This window comes from Carassius auratus, chromosome 35 (assembly GCF_003368295.1).
Source record: "Carassius auratus strain Wakin chromosome 35, ASM336829v1, whole genome shotgun sequence".
Lineage (NCBI taxonomy): Eukaryota > Metazoa > Chordata > Actinopteri > Cypriniformes > Cyprinidae > Carassius > Carassius auratus.
The window spans coordinates 14,447,422-14,469,661 of NC_039277.1; the positions used below are offsets into that span (position 1 = coordinate 14,447,422).

Below are 22,240 nucleotides of genomic sequence, written 5' to 3' on the forward strand. Positions count from 1 at the left end.
ATAAAATATGTAATATTGTTATTTACCTTTGTGTGTAGCCCCACACTTTAAATGACTTTTGGGTGAATCTGAAGTTGCTTTGAGATGATTTAATCTTAGCAGGCTGTAAGCCATTTAATTTTTCTTTTTGTGACGAACCACAACAATAATAGACATGACACTTACACAGAGTTTTAATTGACTGTCTTTTTTTCATTATGTTTTTGATATCAACACAGATTCAGCATGACTGATAAAAGTGAAGCATAAAGTACATAATATCTGTCTTTATCAAATTTATTCCATTAGATTGAAGATTTGTGATAAAATGTTCCTAATAAGCTATTGCATCACAACTGAACATTTTGTCACTTAAACTTACTGTGTGAAAATAAATTTACTTAATTGTTAAATTCTGACAAAACCGGCAACTGTTAAAAAGCAATGACATTCAATAAAACAAGCTATAATATTAAAATGCATGGAGTTTAAATTATGCCTATTATGATTATTTAACTTTATGATTTTTTTGGCAATTATAGTTTTTGTGAAATTGTTCTCAGAATGATGGCTTTATCAGTTTAATTACAATTGCTGTTCTGTAAAAATATTAACCAGAGAAGATGCTGGCTGAAATATTTTCAGAGTTAAGATTAGTTTAACTGTCTTTTTAAACCAGGGATAAAATAAAGCATAGACCATAGGATTCAGACCTGAGTTAATATACACGACCCACATCAAAAAATTAATGGTTGTGGAAGAAACTGCCGATATGGAACAGATATAGTATGGAATCCAACAAAGCAGATAAACTGTGACAATGATTCCTAATGTCAGAGCAGCTTTGCTCTCAGATTTCCTTCTCACTGAACCTTCATTTATGCATTTGCCACCCTTCATCATGGTGTTTATAACATTCACTTGCTGATGTACAACATAGAAAATTCTCAAATATAAAGATATGATCAGGATACAAGGAAAAATTAAACACATGATCAGATCAGTGACACTCCAAGCAAAACCCATCATAACAGAACACTCTCCATAACACGTATTTGTTGTGCGTGAAAAGTCAAAATAACCATTATTAATTGCAAAGGCAGTGCTATAAGTTGAGGAGAAGACCCAGCTCAGACAGATGCTTATTATTGTTTTAGTCATGGTTATTTTCTGTGGGTACTGTAAAGGGTGACAAACAGCCACATAACGATCAACAGCAATTAAAACTAAATTACTAAGAGATGCTGTGAGAAGCATCGCAAAAAATATTGAATAGAGTCCACAGAAAGTGTCTCCAAAGTACCAACACATCTCAATCAGCTTTATGGCCTCTATGGGCATCACAAGTCCAACAAGCATGTCGGCAACAGCAAGAGAGAGGATGAGCAGGTTGGTTGGAGTGTGAAGCTTCTTGAAGTGAGAGATGGAGATGATCACCAGCAGGTTCAGAAATATAGTCCATGCTGACAGCAATGAAAAAAACATATACATGATATTGGATTCGTGTCTGGAGTGTTTTCCCTTGATACATGATGAGTTGATGGCAGGAAAGCAGTATTGAATCTCATGATCCTCTGTCTCATAGACCATGTGTGAGTCTCCTACTGTTATGAGTTTGTTCTTCTCTCATTACTGTCCGTTCATTTATAAAGTGTCAGTGATCACACTGACCAACCCATCAACCGCCCACACTGATGCTGCATAACAACATTATTTTCCTCCAACACTTTCAACTTTAATGTGACTGATGTGATCTTTGAACACCTTATTTAGGACCATTAAAGTATTCCTGCTATACATTTTTTGTAATTATTATTTTCCCATTAATTATCTAGATGGGTGACCCTCAATAGTCTAATCTGTTCCATCACAATTTCATAATGAACCAAATATATTTATAATTTTTTTACCAAAAGGTCTCTAACATTTTGCTTTACAATTTAATTAAATATATATTTATTCTGTCATGCTGCAAGTCCCTAAGCAAAGCACAGCACTTTGTTTACGCAAGAAGCTGAGTATGTGGTGTTTTCAGAAATCTGGTTCCCAAGAATGCAGCAAACTCAATGTCTGCATTTGTTTTGAATTTAACATATATTTGAGAAAGTAAAGTACCAAAAGTAATTAATGCAATGTGGTTGCATAGGGCCCCATGTCATGGGTGCAGATAGCAATCCTTGGTAACAATACCTTTGATAAAGATTGTGGAAATAAAGTGAGGTAGATAATTGCACATTACTAATGAAGAAAATCAGTATGGATGTGTGCAAGATTATTTGACAACATTTAAAAGATGCACGGAGGAGAAGCCCAAACTAAACTCAACGGCCATATGATGTTGATATAATCATGGTCCATGATATTGGCAAAGAAAGTGTAATAAACAATTATTTGTGGCTGTATATAGTTCTCAAGATGGAAATGACATTTAGCTCCCACTTTATGGTTGGGGTGCCCGGGCGCTTGATCTAAACGGGTTGTCCCTATTCTCTTAATGAGTAATGGGTGTTTTTTGGGCGTAACGTGCAATAAACCAATCAAAGTCTCATCTTCCATTCCCTTTAAGAGCCAGTTGCGCTCGTGCCATGACGAATTTGCTATTTACACGGCGGAATTTGGCAAGTGCGAATACAGAACTTGTCTTCGAGATGAAATGGAGCTGCTCATGTGTGTGCAAATAGCCTAATTCTGATACATGCGATGACTATGCATTATGACATGTAGGCATTTATATATATATATATATATATATATATATATTTAATTAGCCAACAAAAAAAATCTTATGCATTGCAATCCTTACATTTTTTATATTTGCCATGTCTGTGTGCTGCTGTGCATCCCTGTGTTTAATAAGCAGCGTGTGCCATTGCGCCAGACTTTAGACCAGGTTTGAGCTATTGAGTCTATTTCCAGCTCCTTGAAATAGCAATGCACCAGCAATGCACCTGAACACACCTCTTTTTTAGCCCAGTACGCAAAAATTAGTGCAAATGCTTTTGCTAATTAAACAACGTAGCACTGGACTGAAACTAGCAAACACACTTGCGCTGCGCCTTGCATCACATTGCACAAAAAAATGTATTCCATGGCTCTATCTTCCTTATAGCAGCGATCATGACAGAAAACCAGACCAAAACAGTATATTCCTTTTATTTTTCCATTATTTTTCTGCACGGTGCTTTTTGTTTCCATTGTATGTTTCTATGGATCACCTCTCCCATCCGGAATACCCCCTCCTCCTGCTGGAGAAGGGAAATAGAGTGTTCCTGGTCCTCGCTGCTCTAATTAGCTGCCAGTTTATACATCTCGTGCAGAGCACTGTCAATCCAAGATAGTCCTTATGCGAATTACGCTGCCTTTGTGGAGTGAATCTCAGGAGAATCTCGCCAGTTCCATTCCTGACCCAGTGTCAAGCTCACCATCTCCCCAATGTTCTCTCGCAGGGAACATCCACGGGGTTGGCCTCTTCATGAAAACCAGACGCTTACCCTACCACCTCACAGGGCACATCTGCGGGTTCGGCCGCTTCGTGAAAGCCTGAAGCGAGCCCTGCCTCGCAGGGAACATCAGGGGACTCGGCCACTTTGTTAAAGCCAGAAGTGAGCCCTGTCGCCTCGCAAGGAACTTCCTGAGCCACTCAACCTCAGAGCCAGGTTTACGTAGTCCTCCAGCATCTCCTGGGGGTGCCAGTATGGCATGACAGTTTTAAAGGGCTCGCCTAGTCCTCCCCAGAAGAAGACCATTAAGCAGGTCTTCTCTGTCGCCGAAAACCGAGCCCTCAATGCTATCAATGTCAAATGCAGAAACATTAACTCATCCATTCATGACCTCAAGGTTAGATTATTGTAATGCTTTATTGGGTGGTTGTTCTGCACGCTTAGTGTTACTAGAACCAGGAAGTATGACCATATTACTGTTAACTGTTAACTCTGCATTGACTCCCTATTAAACATTGTATAGATTTTAAAATCTTGATTATTACTTTTAAAGTCCTGAATTATTGAGCACCTCAGAATTTTCAGTATTTGAAAAAGCTATTATTGCACTATAGTCCTCCACGTCCACTGCATTCTCAAAACTCTGAAACTGACAATTTGATAATACCGCAAATATCAAAATCAACTGTGGGGTGGCAGCCCTTTTCCTAATTAGCTCCCAAACTCTGGAACAACATACCTAACATTGTTCGGGAGGCAGACACACTGTCAGTTTAAATCTAGATTAAAGACCCATCTATTTAATCTGTCTATTTAATCTGTCCGAATTTAATTTTCTCCAATTCAATTTGGATAAGACAGAGATATTAATTATGGGACCAAAAAAAAACATATTTCCAATGTTACAAAAACTGCATTCTTCCATCTTAGAAACATTGCCAAGCTACGAAACATGTTATCTGTTTCTGATGCAGAAAAGCTAGTTCATGCATTTATGACCTCTAGACTGGACTATTGTAATGCACTTCTCGGTGGTTGTCCTGCTTCGTCAATAAACAAGCTACAGGTAGAACTAACAATTATTGCTACATGTGTGACTGCATCATATCATAATTATTAATTAATAATATTAATAATGTTCATCGTCTAGCTGACTACGTCTTGTATTATTTTTTTCTAAAAGTCCTGTCAAACGTGCACAAACTGACAGTCATCACCATAAGCTACTACTAAATATTGTAGAAACATAATTTTCTGTAAAGTTGCTTTGTAACGATTTATATTGTAAAAAGCGCTATAGAAATAAACTTGAATTGAATTGAAAACTTGAATTGAATCTTAAACATAACACACTAACACATTTCTAATATTCAAATACATTAAAAGATGTTTAGGCTGGATTAGTAAGGAAAATCCTGAATTGGGAACATTTCCCATAACACACAATGTACTTGCTACATCATTAGAATGGCATATATTTTTCTGTTTCTCTCTTATTCCGAGGTCTTTGTAGCCACCAGATCCAGTCTGTATCCAGATCCACAGTCAAGACATTGTCTCCTAGATGGCCACCAGGACAAGACTACAGGAAACAGATGATTCTTCTGCAAAATCTGACTGGAACTGAACTGCTGGTTTTGACCGGTAAGAGGAGAACTGGCCCCCTGACTGAACCTGGTTTCTCCCATGGGTTTTTATCCATTCTGTCACCGATGGAGTTTTGGTTCCTTTCTGCTGTCACCTTTGGCTTGCTTAGTTGGGGACACTTAATTACCAACATTTTCGTTGACTTGATTGCACAGATACTATTTAAACTGAACTGAGCTGGATGATGACATAATTTAATTAAATGATGAACTGTCTTTAAGCTTTACTGACAGACTATTTTCCTATTTAATGCTGTTAAAAGCACTATATAAATGAAGGTGACTTGACTTGACAATAAAATACAATGTGTAAACATAAGTTAATAACTTTTACAGCATTTATTAATTTAGATTAATATTCATTTCTACATATACTAATACATTTTAAAATTTCAATCGGCATAATAACAACCAATAGTACTTAATAACTGCCATTGTTATAGTTAATAATAAATTATTATATTATATTATATTATATTATATTATATTATATTATATTATATTATATTATATTATATTAATAAATGTTGTAAAAAAATGACCCCCCCCCCCAAAAAAAAACATCTCTCTCTCTCTCTCTCTCTCTCTCTCTCTCTCCTTAATTAAAAGTTGTGTAATTTGATTATCTCATGTAAATAAACTGTAGATGCAAATGGAAACACTGCAAATATTTCCTGTAGTCCATGGGTTGAAATGTTATTTACAGTAAACTCTGAAGTCCTGTTATGGACATCGTAATTTGTTATTTATGAAATGTGCACCTGAGGATGCTGTTAAGACCTGTGCTACCTGTGCATGCAGAGATGATCCTCAAGTGTATCAATCATTCATTAAAGGTTCAAAAGAAACCTTCTTCAAACACACACAACAATCTGATGCAACAGTCTCACTTCATATTAAGCGACCCTATAATACCTATGTACTTACATATAACTAGAAGTGTATGTAGTATGTAGTCACAGTGTAAGTACAAATTGATACAAAGTATCTACATATGTAATATTTCTGTAACTCCACACATGTAACAACCCTCCGAATGGTTTGTGTTATTAAAAATTTGTAACAGGACATATATATATATATATATATATATATATATATATATATATATATATATATATATATATATATATATATATATATATATATACACGTTGTAACAACAAACAAGAGCAATAAGAGTATAAGAGCAATCAGAACCGTTTGATCTAGTGGGTGTAGATGGGTAGGTTTAGGGATATGTAAAAGTATCTCAAGTTGGATCTCAAGTTGGTGGAGTAGGTGCACCATTGTAGTACCAGTGTAACTCCTCAGCAGCTGTCCGCTTAATATGTAGTGTAACATTCTGGAAACCAACCACTTACACTGTGGTAACATATGTACACATCTAGTTAATATGTAAGCACACAGGTATTAGAGCCACAATGTAAAGTGGGACCACCAGTCTACTAAAATAATCCAAAAGTGGCATACAAAATTAAATGATAAATAAAAGGAAAAGGAAAAGTGTATTAGCGGTCAAAACTATTTAATTAGTCAAAGCATTTGATTAGAAAAAGAAAAAATGGATTAATTTCAGCCTTTGTTTGGATCAAAAAAGAAAAAGAAAAAAAAAGGCCTACATGGGGTGATGTTAAACACTTACAGCATTAATTTATTCAGATTAGTTTAAATGAAAAATTGAACATAACTTCAATTTACTTGAAACGTTAGAATAAAATATGTAATATTGTTATTTATCTGTGTGTGTAGCTCCACCCTTTAAATGCTTTTTGGATGAATCTGAAGTTATTTTGTTTCAGATAATTTAATATGAGGTGTGCTGTAAACCATTTTAATTAATCTTTTTGTGATGAACCACCACAATAATACACATGACACTTACACAAAGTTATAATTGACTGTCCTGTTTTTGTCTGTTATTGATATATCAGCACAGATTCAGCATGACTGATAAAAGTGAAGCCTAATACAGAATTTCTGTCTTTATCATTTATTCCATTAGATTAAAAGTATTTATGATTACATTTTCCTAATAAGCTAATGCATCACAACTTAACATATAACATATGTTATAAAATAAACTCTATGCATTTTAATATTATAGTTATATTTTAATATTATATATATATATATACAGTCTTGTTCAAAATAATAGCAGTACAATGTGACTAACCAGAATAATCAAGGTTTTTAGTATATTTTTTATTGCTACGTGGCAAACAAGTTACCAGTAGGTTCAGTAGATTGTCAGAAAACAAACAAGACCCAGCATTCATGATATGCACGCTCTTAAGGCTGTGCAATTGGGCAATTAGTTGAAAGGGGTGTGTTCAAAAAAATAGCAGTGTCTACCTTTGACTGTACAAACTCAAAACTATTTTGTACAAACATTTTTTTTTCTGGGATTTAGCAATCCTGTGAATCACTGAACTAATATTTAGTTGTATGACCACAGTTTTTTAAAACTGCTTGACATCTGTGTGGCATGGAGTCAACCAACTTGTGGCACCTCTCAGCTGTTATTCCACTCCATGATTCTTTAACAACATTCCACAATTCATTCACATTTCTTGGTTTTGCTTCAGAAACAGCATTTTTGATATCACCCCACAAGTTCTCAATTGGATTAAGATCTGGAGATTGGGCTGGCCACTCCATAACATTAATTTTGTTGGTTTGGAACCAAGACTTTGCCCGTTTACTAGTGTGTTTTGGGTCATTGTCTTGTTGAAACAACCATTTCAAGGGTATGTCCTTTTCAGCATAGGGCAACATGAACTCTTCAAGTATTTTACCATATGCAAACTGATCCATGAACCCTGGTATGCGATAAATAGGCCCAACACCATAGTAGGAGAAACATGCCCATATCATGATGCTTGCACCTCCATGCTTCACTGTCTTCACTGTGTACTGTGGCTTGAATTCAGAGTTTGGGGGTCGTCTCACAAACTGCCTGTGGCCCTTGGACCCAAAAAGAACAATTTTACTCTCATCAGTCCACAAAATGTTCCTCCATTTCTCTTTAGGCCAGTTGATGTGTTCTTTGGCAAATTGTAACTTCTTCTGCACATGCCTTTTTTTTAACAGAGGGACTTTGCGGGGGATTCTTGAAAATAGATTAGCTTCACACAGACGTCTTCTAACTGTCACAGTACTTACAGGTAACTCCAGACTGTCTTTGATCATCCTGGAGGTGATCATTGGCTGAGCCTTTGCCATTCTGGTTATTCTTCTATCCATTTTGATGGTTGTCTTCCGTTTTCTTCCACGTCTCTCTGGTTTTGCTCTCCATTTTAAGGCATTGGAGATCATTTTAGCTGAACAGCCTATCATTTTTTGCACCTCTTTATAGGTTTTCCCCTCTTTAATCAACTTTTTAATCAAAGTACGCTGTTCTTCTGAACAATGTCTTGAACGACCCATTTTCCTCAGCTTTCAAATGCATGTTCAACAAGTGTTGGCTTCATCCTTAAATAGGGGCCACCTGATTCACACCTGTTTCTTCACAAAATTGATGACCTCAGTGATTGAATGCCACACTGCTATTTTTTTGAACACACCCCTTTCAACTAATTCAACTAATTGCCCAATTGCACAGCCTTAAGAGCGTGCATATCATGAATGCTGGGTCTCATTTGTTTTCTACTGAACCTACTGGTAACTTGTTTGCCACGTAGCAATAAAAAAATATACGAAAAACCTTGATTATTCTGGTTAGTCACATTGTACTGCTATTATTTTGAACAAGACTGTATATATAGTTCTCAGGCTGATGGCTTTATCAGTTTAATTACAATTGATGTTCTGAAAAAATATTGACCAGAGAGGATGCTGGCTGAAATATTTTCAGAGTTAAGATGAGTTTAACTGTCTTTTTAAACCAGGGGTAAAATAAAGCATAGACCATAGGATTCAGACCTGAGTTCATATGTAGGACCCATAATAAAACATTTATGGTTGTGGAAGAAGCTCCTGATATGGAACAGATATAGTATGGAATCCAACAAAGCAGATAGACTGTGACAATGATTCCTAATGTCAGAGCAGCTTTGCTCTCAGTTTTCCTTCTCACTGAACCTTCATTTACACATTTTCCACCCTTCATCAGGGTGTTTATAACTTTCACTTGCTGATGTACAACATAGAAAATCCTCAAATATAAAGATATGACCAGGACACAAGGAAAAATAAAACACAAGATCAGATCAGTAACACTCCAAGCAAAACCCATCATAACAGAACACTCTCCATAACACATGTTTGTTTGGCGTGAAATGTCAAAATAACCATTATCAATAACAAAGGCAGTGCTATAAGTTGAAGAGAAAACCCAGCTCAGACAGATGCTTATTATTGTTTTAGTCATTGTTATTTTCTGTGGGTACTGTAAAGGGTGACAAACAGCCACGTAACGATCAACAGCAATTAAAACTAAATTACTAAGAGATGCTGTGAGAAGCATCGCAAAAAATATTGAATAGACTCCACAGAAAGTGTCTCCAAAGTACCAGCACATCTCAATCAGATTTATGGCATCTATTGGCATCACAAGTCCAACAAGCAGGTCAGCCACAGCCAGAGAGAGAATGATCAGGTTGGTTGGAGTGTGAAGTTTCTTGAAGTGAGAGATGGAGATGATCACCAGCAGGTTCAGAAACACAGTCCACACTGACAGCAATGAAAAAAACATATACATGATATTGGATTCATGTCTGGAGTGTTTTCCCTTGATACATGATGAATTGATGGCAGGAAAGCAGTGTTGAATCTCATGATGCTCTGTCTCATAGACCATGTGTGATTCTCCTATCGTTACGAGTTCGTTCTGCTCTCCTTACTGTCCTTTCTTTTATACAGAATCTGCATCAGACTGACCAACCCATCTACCGCCCACACTGATGCTGCATTATAACATTATTTTCCTCCAACATTTTGAACTTTAATGTGACTGATGTGATCTTTAAACCCCTTATTTAGAACCTATACAGTATTCCTTTTATATTTGTTTACTTATTATCTTCCTATTAATTATCTTGATGGGTGGCCCTCAATAGTTTAATCGGTTCCATTACAGTTTCATAATGAACCAAAAATATTTATTAAACTTTTTATATTTGCCCAAAAGGTCTCTAACATTGTGCTTTGCAATTTAATTAAATATATATATATATATATATATATATATATATATATATATATATACACACACACACACACACGCACACACACACACACAGGTCCTTCTAAAAAAAATAGCATATTGTGATAAAAGTTCATTATTTTCCATAATGTAATGATAAAAATTTAACTTTCATATATTTTAGATTCATTGCACACCAACTGAAATATTTCAGGTCTTTTATGGTTTTAATACTGATGATTTTGGCATACAGCTCATGAAAACCCAAAATTCCTATCTCAAAAAATTAGCATATCATGAAAAGGTTCTCTAAACGAGCTATTAACCTAATCATCTGAATCAACTAATTAACTCTAAACACCTGCAAAAGATTCCTGAGGCTTTTAAAAACTCCCAGCCTGGTTCATTACTCAAAACCGCAATCATGGGTAAGACTGCCGACCTGACTACTGTCCAGTAGGCCATCATTGACACCCTCAAGCGAAAGGGTAAGACACAGAAAGACATTTCTGAACGAATAGGCTGTTCCCAGAGTGCTGAATCAAGGCACCTCAGTGGGAAGTCTGTGGGAAGGAAAAAGTGTGGCAAAAAACGCTGCACAATGAGAAGAGGTGACCGGACCCTGAGGAAGATTGTGGAGAAGGACCGATTCCAGACCTTGGGGGACCTGCGGAAGCAGTGGACTGAGTCTGGAGTACAAACATCCAGAGCCACCGTGCACAGGCGTGTACAGGAAATGGGCTACAGAGAAGCAGCACTGGACTGTTGCTCAGTGGTCCAAAGTACTTTTTTCGGATGAAAGCAAATTTTGCATGTCATTCGGAAATCAAGGTGCCAGAGTCTGGAGGAAGACTGGGGAGAAGTAAATGCCAAAATGCCTGAAGTCCAGTGTCAAGTACCCACAGTCAGTGATGGTCTGGGGTGCCATGTCAGCTGCTGGTGTTGGTCCACTGTGTTTTATCAAGGGCAGGGTCAATGCAGCTAGCTATCAGGAGATTTTGGAGCACTTCTTGCTTCCATCTGCTGAAAAGCTTTAAGGAGATGAAGATTTTGTTTTTTCAGCACGTCCTGCCACCTGCGCACAGTGCCAAAACCACTGGTAAATGGTTTACTGACCATGGTATTACTGTGCTCAATTGGCCTGCCAACTCTCCTGACCTGAACCCCATAGAGAATCTGTGGGATATTGTGAAGAGAAAGTTGAGAGACGCAAGACCCAACACTCTGGATGAGCTTAAGGCCACTATCGAAGCATCCTGGGCCTCCATAACACCTCAGCAGTGCCCCAGGCTGATTGCCTCCATGCCACGCCGTTTGAAGCAGTCACTTCTGCAAAAGGATTCCCAACCAAGTATTGAGTGCATTTCCCTCATCATTTAGACAGGCACATATAACTCCACTACTTAAGAAACCCAACCTCAACCCATCTCTTTTACAGAACTACAGACCAGTTTCCCTTCTTCCTTTTATTGCAAAAACACTTGAACGAGCTGTGTTCAAACAAGTCTCTACATTTCTCACACACAACAATCTCCTTGACAGCAACCAATCTGGCTTCAGAAGTGGACATTCAACTGTGACGTCCTTGCTCTCAGTTGTTGAAGCTCTAAGACTGGCAAGAGCAGAATCCAAATCTTCAGTACTTATCCTGCTTGATCTGTCAGCTGCTTTTGACACGGTTAACCACCAGATCCTCCTATCAACGCTACTAGTGAAAGGCATCTCAGGAACAACACTTCAATGGTTTGAGTCTTACCTATCAGATAGGTCCTACAAAGTATCTTGGAGAGGTGAGGTGTCCAAGTCTCAACATCTAACTACTGGGGTGCCTCAGGGCTCAGTTCTTGGACCACTTCTCTTCTCTGTCTACATGGCATCATTAGGTTCTGTCATTCAGAAACATGGCTTTTCATACCACTGCTATGCTGATGACACTCAACTCTACCTCTCATTCCATCCTGATGATCCGACGGTAGCTATTCACATCTCAGCTTGTCTATCTGACATTTCTTCCTGGATGATGGACCATCACCTTCAACTCAACCTTGCCAAGACAGAACTGCTTGTGATTCCAGCAAACCCATCGTTCCATCACAATTTCACCATCAAGTTAGGCACATCAACCATAACTCCTTCAAAAACAGCTAGAAGCCTTGGAGTTATGATTGATGATCAGCTGACTTTCTCAGACCACATTGCTAAAACTGTCTGATCCTGCAGATTTGCTTTATTCAACATCAAGAAGATCAAGCCCTTTCTTTCGGAACATGCTGCACAACTCCTTGTTCAAGCTCTTGTTCTGTCCAGGCTGGACTATTGCAATGCCCTCCTGGCAGGTCTTCCAGCCAATTCTATCAAACCTTTAAAAGTAAATCAGAACGCGGCAGAAAGATACATTTTTAATGAGCCAAAAAGAATACACGTCAAACCTCTGTTTATCAATTTGCACTGGCATCCAATAGCTGCTCGCATAAAATTCAAGGCATTGATGTTTGCCTACAAAACTACCACTGGCTCTGCACCCATTTACCTTAATTCGTTACTTCAGACTTATGTGCCATCTAGAAGCTTGCGTTCTGCAAGTGAACGTTGCTTGATTGTGCCATCCCAAAGAAGCAAAAAGTCACTTTTACGGACTTTTAAATTAAATGTTCCCTTCTGGTGGAATGAACTCCCCAACTCAATCCGAGCAACTCAGTCCTTAGCCATCTTCAAGAATTTGCTTAAAACACATCTCTTCTATCTTTATTTGACCCTCTAACTTTAACACTCACTATTCTAATTCTATTCTATAAAAAAATCTAACTACCTTTCTAATCTTTTTGTATTCTATTTTCTATTCATTTATTATGCAATTGTATATGTATGTGTGTGTGTATGTGTAAAGACCTCTAACTAGCTTGCTTCACACATAGGCTACTCCGTCTGTAGTTCCATGCGTATGCGTATGCGTTTCGTTTTTTTTTTTTTTTATTCACCCAAGTTAACAGATTCCAGCGTTCACACGGTTGCGATCCATCAGTGCTTTCCAAGAGCTTTGCGTCTGCAGCAGGGCAGTGATCGTTTACGTACCGAGTAGCGGACTGCAAACGTGTCCTGTGTGAAAGCACAATGAGTATGAGTCCGTGCTGCTTCAGCACCACATATGTAACTCACACGGACTGTATACACACTGCAGACGGATTACGTGTGAAACAGGTGTGCGTCTTGTGGAGGTTTCCATTGGGAAGCTTGTTTAAAAAAAAAAATAATAATACCCTGAAGCAAACCCAGCGACTTCAGCTGCATCCCTGTTAGCATGTCATGTTTGATGTGGTAATTTCACACTAGGCATACACACAGGTTTAAAGACTCATTCTCGCCCCCTATAGATTCGGCTAGGTATACAACTGCACTAAAATATCATGGTGAAAGTCATCATATCTCGCGTAGTATAGACCCAGCTCTCAACCCAACTCAACAAGAATAGATTAACGGCGATATTTTTTTTGTATCGCCCGATGGGAGTTTCACGTTAACACAGCACGTTAACTGCCCACCATTAATATATATATATATATATATATATATATATATATATATATATATATATATATATATATATATATATATACATATATATATATATATAATTCTGTCGTGCTGTGAGTTCCAAAGTGAAGCACAGGATTTTGTTTACGCAAGAAGCTGAATATGTGGTGTTTTCAGCAATTTGGTTCCAAAGAATGCAGCAAACTCAATGTCTACATGTGTTGTGAGTTTAACATATATTTGGGAATGTAACATCAGAGCTGGATTTACCTACAGTAATTAATGACATGTGGTTGCATAGGGCCCCATGTCATGGGTGCAGACAGCAATGCTTGGTAACAATACCTTGGATAAAGATTGCTTGTGGCAGTGTTAATGTTTTTAAATTAATAAGCAGCACTATCAAGTGAAGAGAAGATGAAAGAAAGTGAGGTAAATAATTGCACGTTAATAATAAAGAAAATCAGACTGGATGTGTGCAAGACTATTTGAAAACATTTAAAAGATGCACTGAGGAGAAGCCCAAACTAAACTCAACGGCCATGTGATGCTGACATAATTATGGTCCATGATATTGGTAGAATTGTAATAAACAATTATTTGTGGCTGTATATAGTTCTCAAGATGGAAATGACATTTAGCTCCCACTTCATGTCATGCCCCTGGACTCTTTCTGTGTATTTTCCCCCCGTCCATGTGCCTGCTCTGACCTAGTTTTCCTATGTTAATTGTTCAATCTGATTTCAGGTATGTCTCCTTGTTTCCAAATTAATTTCTGTACTTTAGCTTTAGTCATTTTAGTCTATGTTTGTCGGATCTACTATGCTGTGTTTATGTCTCATTGCTAGTTACTGAGTTGGATTTACCCTTGTGTCTTGGATCTAATAAAGACAATTTTTTTTTTAATTCCACGGCTCTGTGTTCCTTTCAGCAGCGATCGTGAGAGAAAACCAGCCCGAAACAGTTGAATCCATGTGTTCCCTCCATTTTTTTTCCATTTCTTTTATTTTATTTTTTCACACTGTGCTTTTTGTTTCCATTGTTTGTTTCTATGGATCCCCTCTCCGATCCGGAATAAGTCAAGTCACTTTTATTGTCACATCACCACAGCACATGTGCCTTGATGAGTGAAATTCTTGGGAGCTTGCTCCAGAAATTACAGAAACAATTAACATATAACCAAACAGGCTTCAACAGGTGAAAGTGTGCAATATGCACATACATATAGTCAGTACACACAGTGTACTATTAGACATACTTACAGTTAACACTACACATTATACGCAATATGTACATACATACAGTTAGCACTACAGATTAAACACTATACACGGAATGTACACTATACACCACACTGTACTATATGTACTATACAATGTACAGTATACACAGAATGTACACGTTCTACATTATGTAAACATACGGATAAAAATATGCTAAGGTGCAACAAAGTGTACGTGAACTGGATACAGAAAATGTTATTGATGTGCATCGGATGGTATCCAGTGGTGACGGGTAGGTTATTGTATTAAATGCAGTGTATATGTATAGTCCAGTGTTGAACTGTAAACATTAAAGTGCAGTGTGTGCCATACCATATTGTGGGAGTATGCTGTAGGATGCTGTAGGGTGTATTAGAGTGTATTACTGAGTCTCTGGAATACCCCCTCCTCCTGCTGGAGCAGGGAAATATATAATTCAAGGGCCATATCAGACTGTTCCTGGTCCTCGCTGCTCTAACCAGCTGCCAGTTTAAACATCTCGTGCAGAGCACTGTCATCCCAAGATGGTCCTTGTGCGAATTACGCTGCCTTTGTGAAGTGAATCTCAGGAGAATCTCGCCAGTTCCACTCCTGACCCAGTTTCAAGCCCACCATCTCCCCAGTGTGTGGAATGCATGCCCATGGCCTCCACTGACGGAGAGCACGAGTCCGGCAAGTGACCAACGAGCCATCGGTGCATGGTGCAACAGTGCTGACGATCACTGCAGAGCCAGAGCTGCTAGTGACGTCAGTGCTAGTGATGCGCCTTCCGGGAGGGGGGCGATATGTCACGACCCTGGAATGTTTCTGTGTGTTTTTACTTCTCCATGTGCCTGCTCTGACCTAGTTTTCTCATGTTAATTGTTTAATTTTATTACAGGCATGTTTTTGTTGTTCCCAAATAAGTTGTGTACTTTAGTTTGAGTCTGTTCAGACTATGTTTTTCGGGTCTACTATCTTGCATTCGTGCCATTCTTCTTTCCTGAGTTTGATTTACCCCTGTGTCTTGGATCTAATAAAGACTATTTAGTGTATTCCATAGCTCTGTTTTCCTTCTGGCAGCGATCGTGACACTTTAAGTGAACCTTAGATCTCATCTACAAGAGTGATTTAAATGCCGATGGTGTAAAAGGAGGGGAGACATAAACACAAAACATTACAACAGAAATGTTAAAGTGTTTAAAAAAATATATAAATAAAACATTCTTTATTTTAAAAGTTTATTCTGTGGCATTTAAAAAATATTTGGTGCCTCATTATACTTCTTATGGGAGCCAGTGGCTCCTTAAGTAATTATTATAATTTTTAAAAATATTTTTAGTATTTTTTTTGTTAATATGTTAAAAATAGACATGCTAATAAGCAACTACTTCAATTAATAGGGAGAACTGGTCCCTATACTAAAGTGTTGCCACTTGTTTTTATTTGTTGCTATATCCATACCATTAATATACTGTATGAGTTCCTCAGATATTGAAAATATTTAGAAAAGTTTGTATATTATTGATTTAATTCAGTATTCAAACACTACAGCACAATAAAAAATTGATTTGAGCCATAAATTCAAAATATTGCTAGAATATTGATATTAATTATGTCTACTGTATAAACATCGAAGCCTTGACAAGAACAACAACAACAAAACACAGGACTAGGACTTGTGATTTAAACATTAGCTTGTGCTTTATCAGTAAAGAATAAGAAGTATATGTGTTGGGTATAAAAGCCCACAAAAATTATGATCTATTATAAACTCTGATTATAATCTGTAAAAATGTCAATGAGAGAAGATGCTGTCTGAAATATTTTAAGAGTTAAGATGTGTTTAACTGACACTTTAAACCAACGGTAAAATAAAGCATAGACCAAAGGATTCAGGCCTGAATTAATATACAAAATCCATAATAGAAATCTTACTATTTTGAAAGAAATTACTGTATTCACTGTTAGAGATAAGATGTAGTACGGAATATAGCAAAGCAGATAAACACTCACAATGATTCCTAATGTCAGGGCAGCTTTACTCTCAGATGTCCTCCTTGCTGAACCCTCCTTTATACATTTACCACTCTTCATCAAAGAGTTTATAACTTTCACTTGCTGATGTACAACATAAAATATCTTCAGATATAAAATTATAATCATAGTACAAGGAAACAGGAAAGACAAGAACAGATCAGCCATACTCCAGGCAGAGTTAGTCATAAAGGGACACTCTCCATAACACCCATGTGTTCTGCTTGATGGATCAAAATATCCGTTATCTGTTATGATGGAAATATTGTATGCTGAAGACCACATCCAGCAGATACATATGATAATCAAAGTTTTAGTTGTAGTTATTTTTTGTTGGTACAGTAAAGGGTGACACACGGCCACATAACGATCAACAGCAATTAAAATCAAATTATAAAGAGATGCTGAAATGAGCAGCCCTGTTATTGCCAAAAACAGTCCACAGAAAGTGTCCCCAAAGTACCAGCACATCTCAATCAGCCTTGAGGCCTCTATGAGCATCACAAATCCAACAAGCATGTCTGCCACAGCTAGAGAGAGAATGATGAGGTTGGTTGGAGTGTGAAGCTTCTTGAAGTGAGAGATGGAGATGATCACCAGCAGGTTCAGAAACACAGTCCATGCTGACAGCAATGAAAAAAGCATATACATGAAATTGGATTCATGCCTGGAGTGTATTCCCCTGATACATGATGAGTTGATGGCAGGAAAGCAGTATTGAATCTCATGATGCTCTGTCTCGTAGGCCATGAGTGAGTCTTCTCCTGTTAGGAGCTTGTTCTGCTCTCCTTACTCTCCTTTCATTTATACAGTGTCTGGATCAGACTGACCAACCCATCTACCGCCCACTCTGATGCAGCATAATGACATTTAATTATTTATTATAAAGGGAATTATATTATTATATTATATTATTTATTGAATAGGGAACACTTGTTTTTTTTTTTCACTATAACGACTTTCCCTTCAATAAACTCCTAATTTGCTGCTTATTAATAGTTAGTAAGGTAGTTGTTAAGTTTAGATGTTGGGTAGGATTAGAGATGAAGAATAAGGTCACGCAGAATAAGGCATTAATACGTGCTTAATTAGTACTAATAAATGGCTAATATTCCAGTTATATGCATGCTAATAAGCTTTTTTTAATAAACTTTTTTTTTTCTTTTTTACAAATAAATGTATGAATATTAATTATTATTTAGTATACATTATAACACTAAATTACAATGGTAGGGTATTATCTTGTGTAAACCAGCCTCAGGATAGCAATGATATGAGTGTTATATACAGTATAGTTATGTTATATATACCGGGCCGTTGAATGCTTGAATCTGATTGGCCTACAAGCTTTCTGAGGTGTGCAATTATTTTTTGGGAAACACACGGCGAGCGTAGTTCCAGGCAGGTCTATTGACCGCATTACATTTCCATATCACTTTGCATACTTAACTGTAATAATGGTCATGTACTTTGCACAAAAATGTGTTGTCAGCATTGACCTGGTGATTTTGTGAGTTAGCCTGTGTAGTGTAGCATCTGAATAGCTACACATGACATTTCTCACTGGCGAGGTAATAACAGCACTGTTTAGTGATTCTGCAGCAGAAGAGTGTTGATGGATGCACAGAGCTACGTTAGACTAAGGCCCAATCCCAATTCTATTTTATACCCCTTCCCCTTCCCCAACCCCTCCGCCTACCCCTTCCCCTTGTCCCTTGAAACAGAGTGAAAAGGGGTAGGGAGAAAATATTCCCCTTAGGATTGGGAAACCACTACCATGACGTCACATGCCATCATTCGTCGTCTAGCTCTTACAATACACACATATCCTAGTGTGCATTATCGTTCTGTATTAATGAGCTGCTTACTGACACACACACATATCGGAAATCGCGCAGCTCACACATTCAGGAGAAAATAAACTTGTCAACACTGCCCCACGACTTTTATTAAATACAGTTTATATACAGAATCGCTACATTATATTTTCCAGCGATGAGAGGATACAATCACTGTTTTTAAGTAAACTCACTCTAAAAAGATAAATGCACAGACGTGAATACACGCAACTTCCATTCCTTTCTCTCTCTCTCTCTCTCTCTCTCTCTCTCTCGAATAGGCAATATTTGAGAAAATGGTTTAGCGATTTATAATTATTGGAGGGATTAGCCCCCATCAATGTCTATGGCAGTTATCGCCCTGATCAGACATATGCTGTGGCACTATCACGCAGTCTGTAATGATATGACGTTAGCAAATATTAGCGATTTTTTGACAACATGAGGGTAAGTTATTAATGACATAATTTTGCTATTTGGGTGAACTCAGAGGCAGTGTCAGCCACAATAAAAAAGTTAACAGCTTAAGTCATTTGTAGATTAATGCGTATTGAAGACGTGAACTGTTTAAAACGATTCAATTCAATTTGGTGAACTGGTTCAAAAAGATACGGTTACATCAAATGATTCATTCGCGAACCGGATATCACACACTGCTTTGTTTTGAACTCTCTCTCACAACACGGAAGAGAAGACAATGCTGATATTTTTGGACCAAAATGTATTTTCGCTGCTTCAAAATATTCTAACTGACCCTCTGATGTCACATGGACTACTTTGATGATGTTTTCTTACCTTTCTGGACATGGACAGTATACCGTACACTCAGTTTCAACTGTGACTGAGACTGAGAGCTGGGACTGAGAGCTCTCGGACTAAATCTAAAATATCTTAAACTGTGTTCCAAAGATAAATGGAAGTCTTGAATTTACAAAAAAAAAAAAAAAAAAAAAAAAATGGTAAGTGGTTGCAATCAATTTATTTTAGCTATATTTAAATAAACAAATTTAGTTGATTAACTTTCAGCTAAAGTTGTATATTTAAATGTAGCTAAAAAGAAATTGATTACAACCACTTACCATAATTAGGGGCCAAGCACCGAAGGTGCGTAGGCACCTATTGTAATCGTTCGCGTTATTATTATTCTTCTTCCGCCGCAAGTCTATAGCAGCCCATAGAACCGATTGCGGGAAAGTTGTAAAATTTGGCACACTGATAGAGGACCATCCCAACATTAACTATAGCAAATTTGAAGTCTCTAACACCTACTCTCTAGCGCCACCACTTGTCCAAACTTTCAATGTTTGTATGCTAATAACTTTTGAACTGTAAGCCAGAAAATGGAAATTCCTCTGAATCCTTGGCTCATGCCAAGTCGAATGAACCCCAATATTCAAAAATCGCAAAGTTAAGTTTTTTCACTATTTTCAACTTTTTGAAAAACTTACTTTTTCGAACTCGTCCTAGACGGTTTGTCCGATTTTCACGAAAATAGGCTCAGATCATCTTCAGACCATGCTGGCAAAAAGTAATGGAATTCAAGTTGATTCATTCAACCGTTCTCGAATGACACGTGAAAAAATATGACGAAAAGCACGCAAAAATACACGTGAGGCTATATCTCGGCAACAGTCTGGCGTATTGAGACCAAACTTGGTGTGTGTTATAATCAGCATGACCTGAGCCTACCTGCAGTGTTTCGACACAGCGCCACCTAGTGGTCAGGAGATATGAAAAATGCATATTTTGGCTTATAACTTCTGAATGGTTTGGCCAAAAATCACAAAACTGGTCTCTGTAGATTCAGTGCGTCATGTCGAGTTGAATGATATCCAATTTTCCCGTGTCGGCGATTTTAGGCGTCGGCCATTTTGAATTATGTTTCAAAATGCTGTATTTTTTGAACGCAGCATCGTATCGTTTTGCAAATTATTACAAACATATTCGGCTCCATGCCCTGAAGGTACTCAAAAAGTTTGGTGGCAGCGCCACCTTGTGGCCAATAGTTATAATGAAATATCACATAAATGCTAATAACTTTTGAATAAATTAGACTATTACAATTAAAATGGTCTCACTACATTCTGTGGGTCGATCCGAGAGCGTTGATACCAATTATGCGAAAATTGGCTATACTTCCTGTCCGCCATTTTTATTAATGTTGAGAACCTACTTTTTCGAAGTCCTCCTAGACCGTTAGTCCGATTTTCACCAAATTTGACGTGAATCATCTTCAGACCTTGCTGGCAAAAAGTTATGGATTTCGTGTCGATATACGAAACGGTTCTCATTTAGCGCATCAACGAATTTGCTGGAAGGGTGCCAAAATGCATTTGAGGCTGTATCTCTACAATGCTTTGACATACTTGCACCAAACTTTGTATGTGTCATCACCACCTCACACTGACCATGCCACATAAATTTGGTAACAGCGCCACCTATTGGTCAAGAGTAATAAACCATTCATTAACCATGAATAATTACACTTTTAAAAATGCTAATAACTTTTTATTGCATTAGCCTATTTGAATGAAAATGGTCTCAAAATATTCCCTGGCTTATGCCGATAACATAGATACCAAATATGCCAGTGTTTGCTGAACTTCCGGTACGCCATTTTGATTTATGTTGAAAACCTACTTTTGCGAACTCCTCATCAACCGTTAGTCCGATATTCACCAAAATTGAATCAGATCATCTTTAGACTGTGCTGACAAAATGTTATGGATTTTGTGTCGATAGATAAAACCGTTCTCGTATACCACCGCAACGAATTTGAGGCACAATGCCAAAATAACACTTCAGGCTGTATCTCTGCAATGCTTTAGCATATTGACACTAATCTTTTTGTGTGTTATTGTCATCACTGACAGAACACACCAATATGATTTAATTACAGCGCCACCTGTTGGTCAAGAGTGATAGGCCATTTAGTCTTATTACTAGTGGTTGTATTTATGATTTTTCAGCCATTTTAATTACAATCATCCTAAAATTGCTGTAACTGCTCACTGTTGCATTTGATGTGGTCCTCCATGCCATGCTTACCTCATAAATTTGCAGTTGGAGTGCTTGGCCCCGTAATTGCTGCTTGTTATTATTATTATTATTTTTTTTTTTTGTAAATTCAATGAATCATTTTTTTCAGTGTACTGTAGGTTAAATTGTTATTCATGGCCATAATAACTAATCCTACAACTCTGACCAATCATTGACTGGGTGTATCACTGTTATAAAACACAAAAAGTTAATGATGTCTACCTAATGGATAATGTGAGCAATAATAATTCAACAACTCAGAATAAAAGCATTATTCTCTCCAAAATTATGTCAATGTTTACCCACCCTTGTGTTTTTCTAAAGCCATATGACCTTTTTATTC

At 37.3% G+C, this 22,240-nt stretch overlaps 1 protein-coding gene and 1 pseudogene across 1 annotated transcript; both read right to left on the reverse strand.

Moving 5' to 3' along the window:
* Positions 1–564: 564 nt before the first annotated feature.
* On the reverse strand, positions 565–1,623 carry LOC113054837 (trace amine-associated receptor 13c-like; annotated as a pseudogene).
* A 7,238-nt stretch (positions 1,624–8,861) lies between these two features.
* Positions 8,862–10,249, reverse strand: LOC113054838 (trace amine-associated receptor 13c-like). Its single transcript, XM_026220630.1, has one exon. The coding sequence runs from the start codon at positions 9,864–9,866 to the stop codon at positions 8,862–8,864; it is 1,005 nt and encodes a 334-aa protein (XP_026076415.1). The 5' UTR covers positions 9,867–10,249.
* Between the last annotated feature and the right edge of the window lie 11,991 nt (positions 10,250–22,240).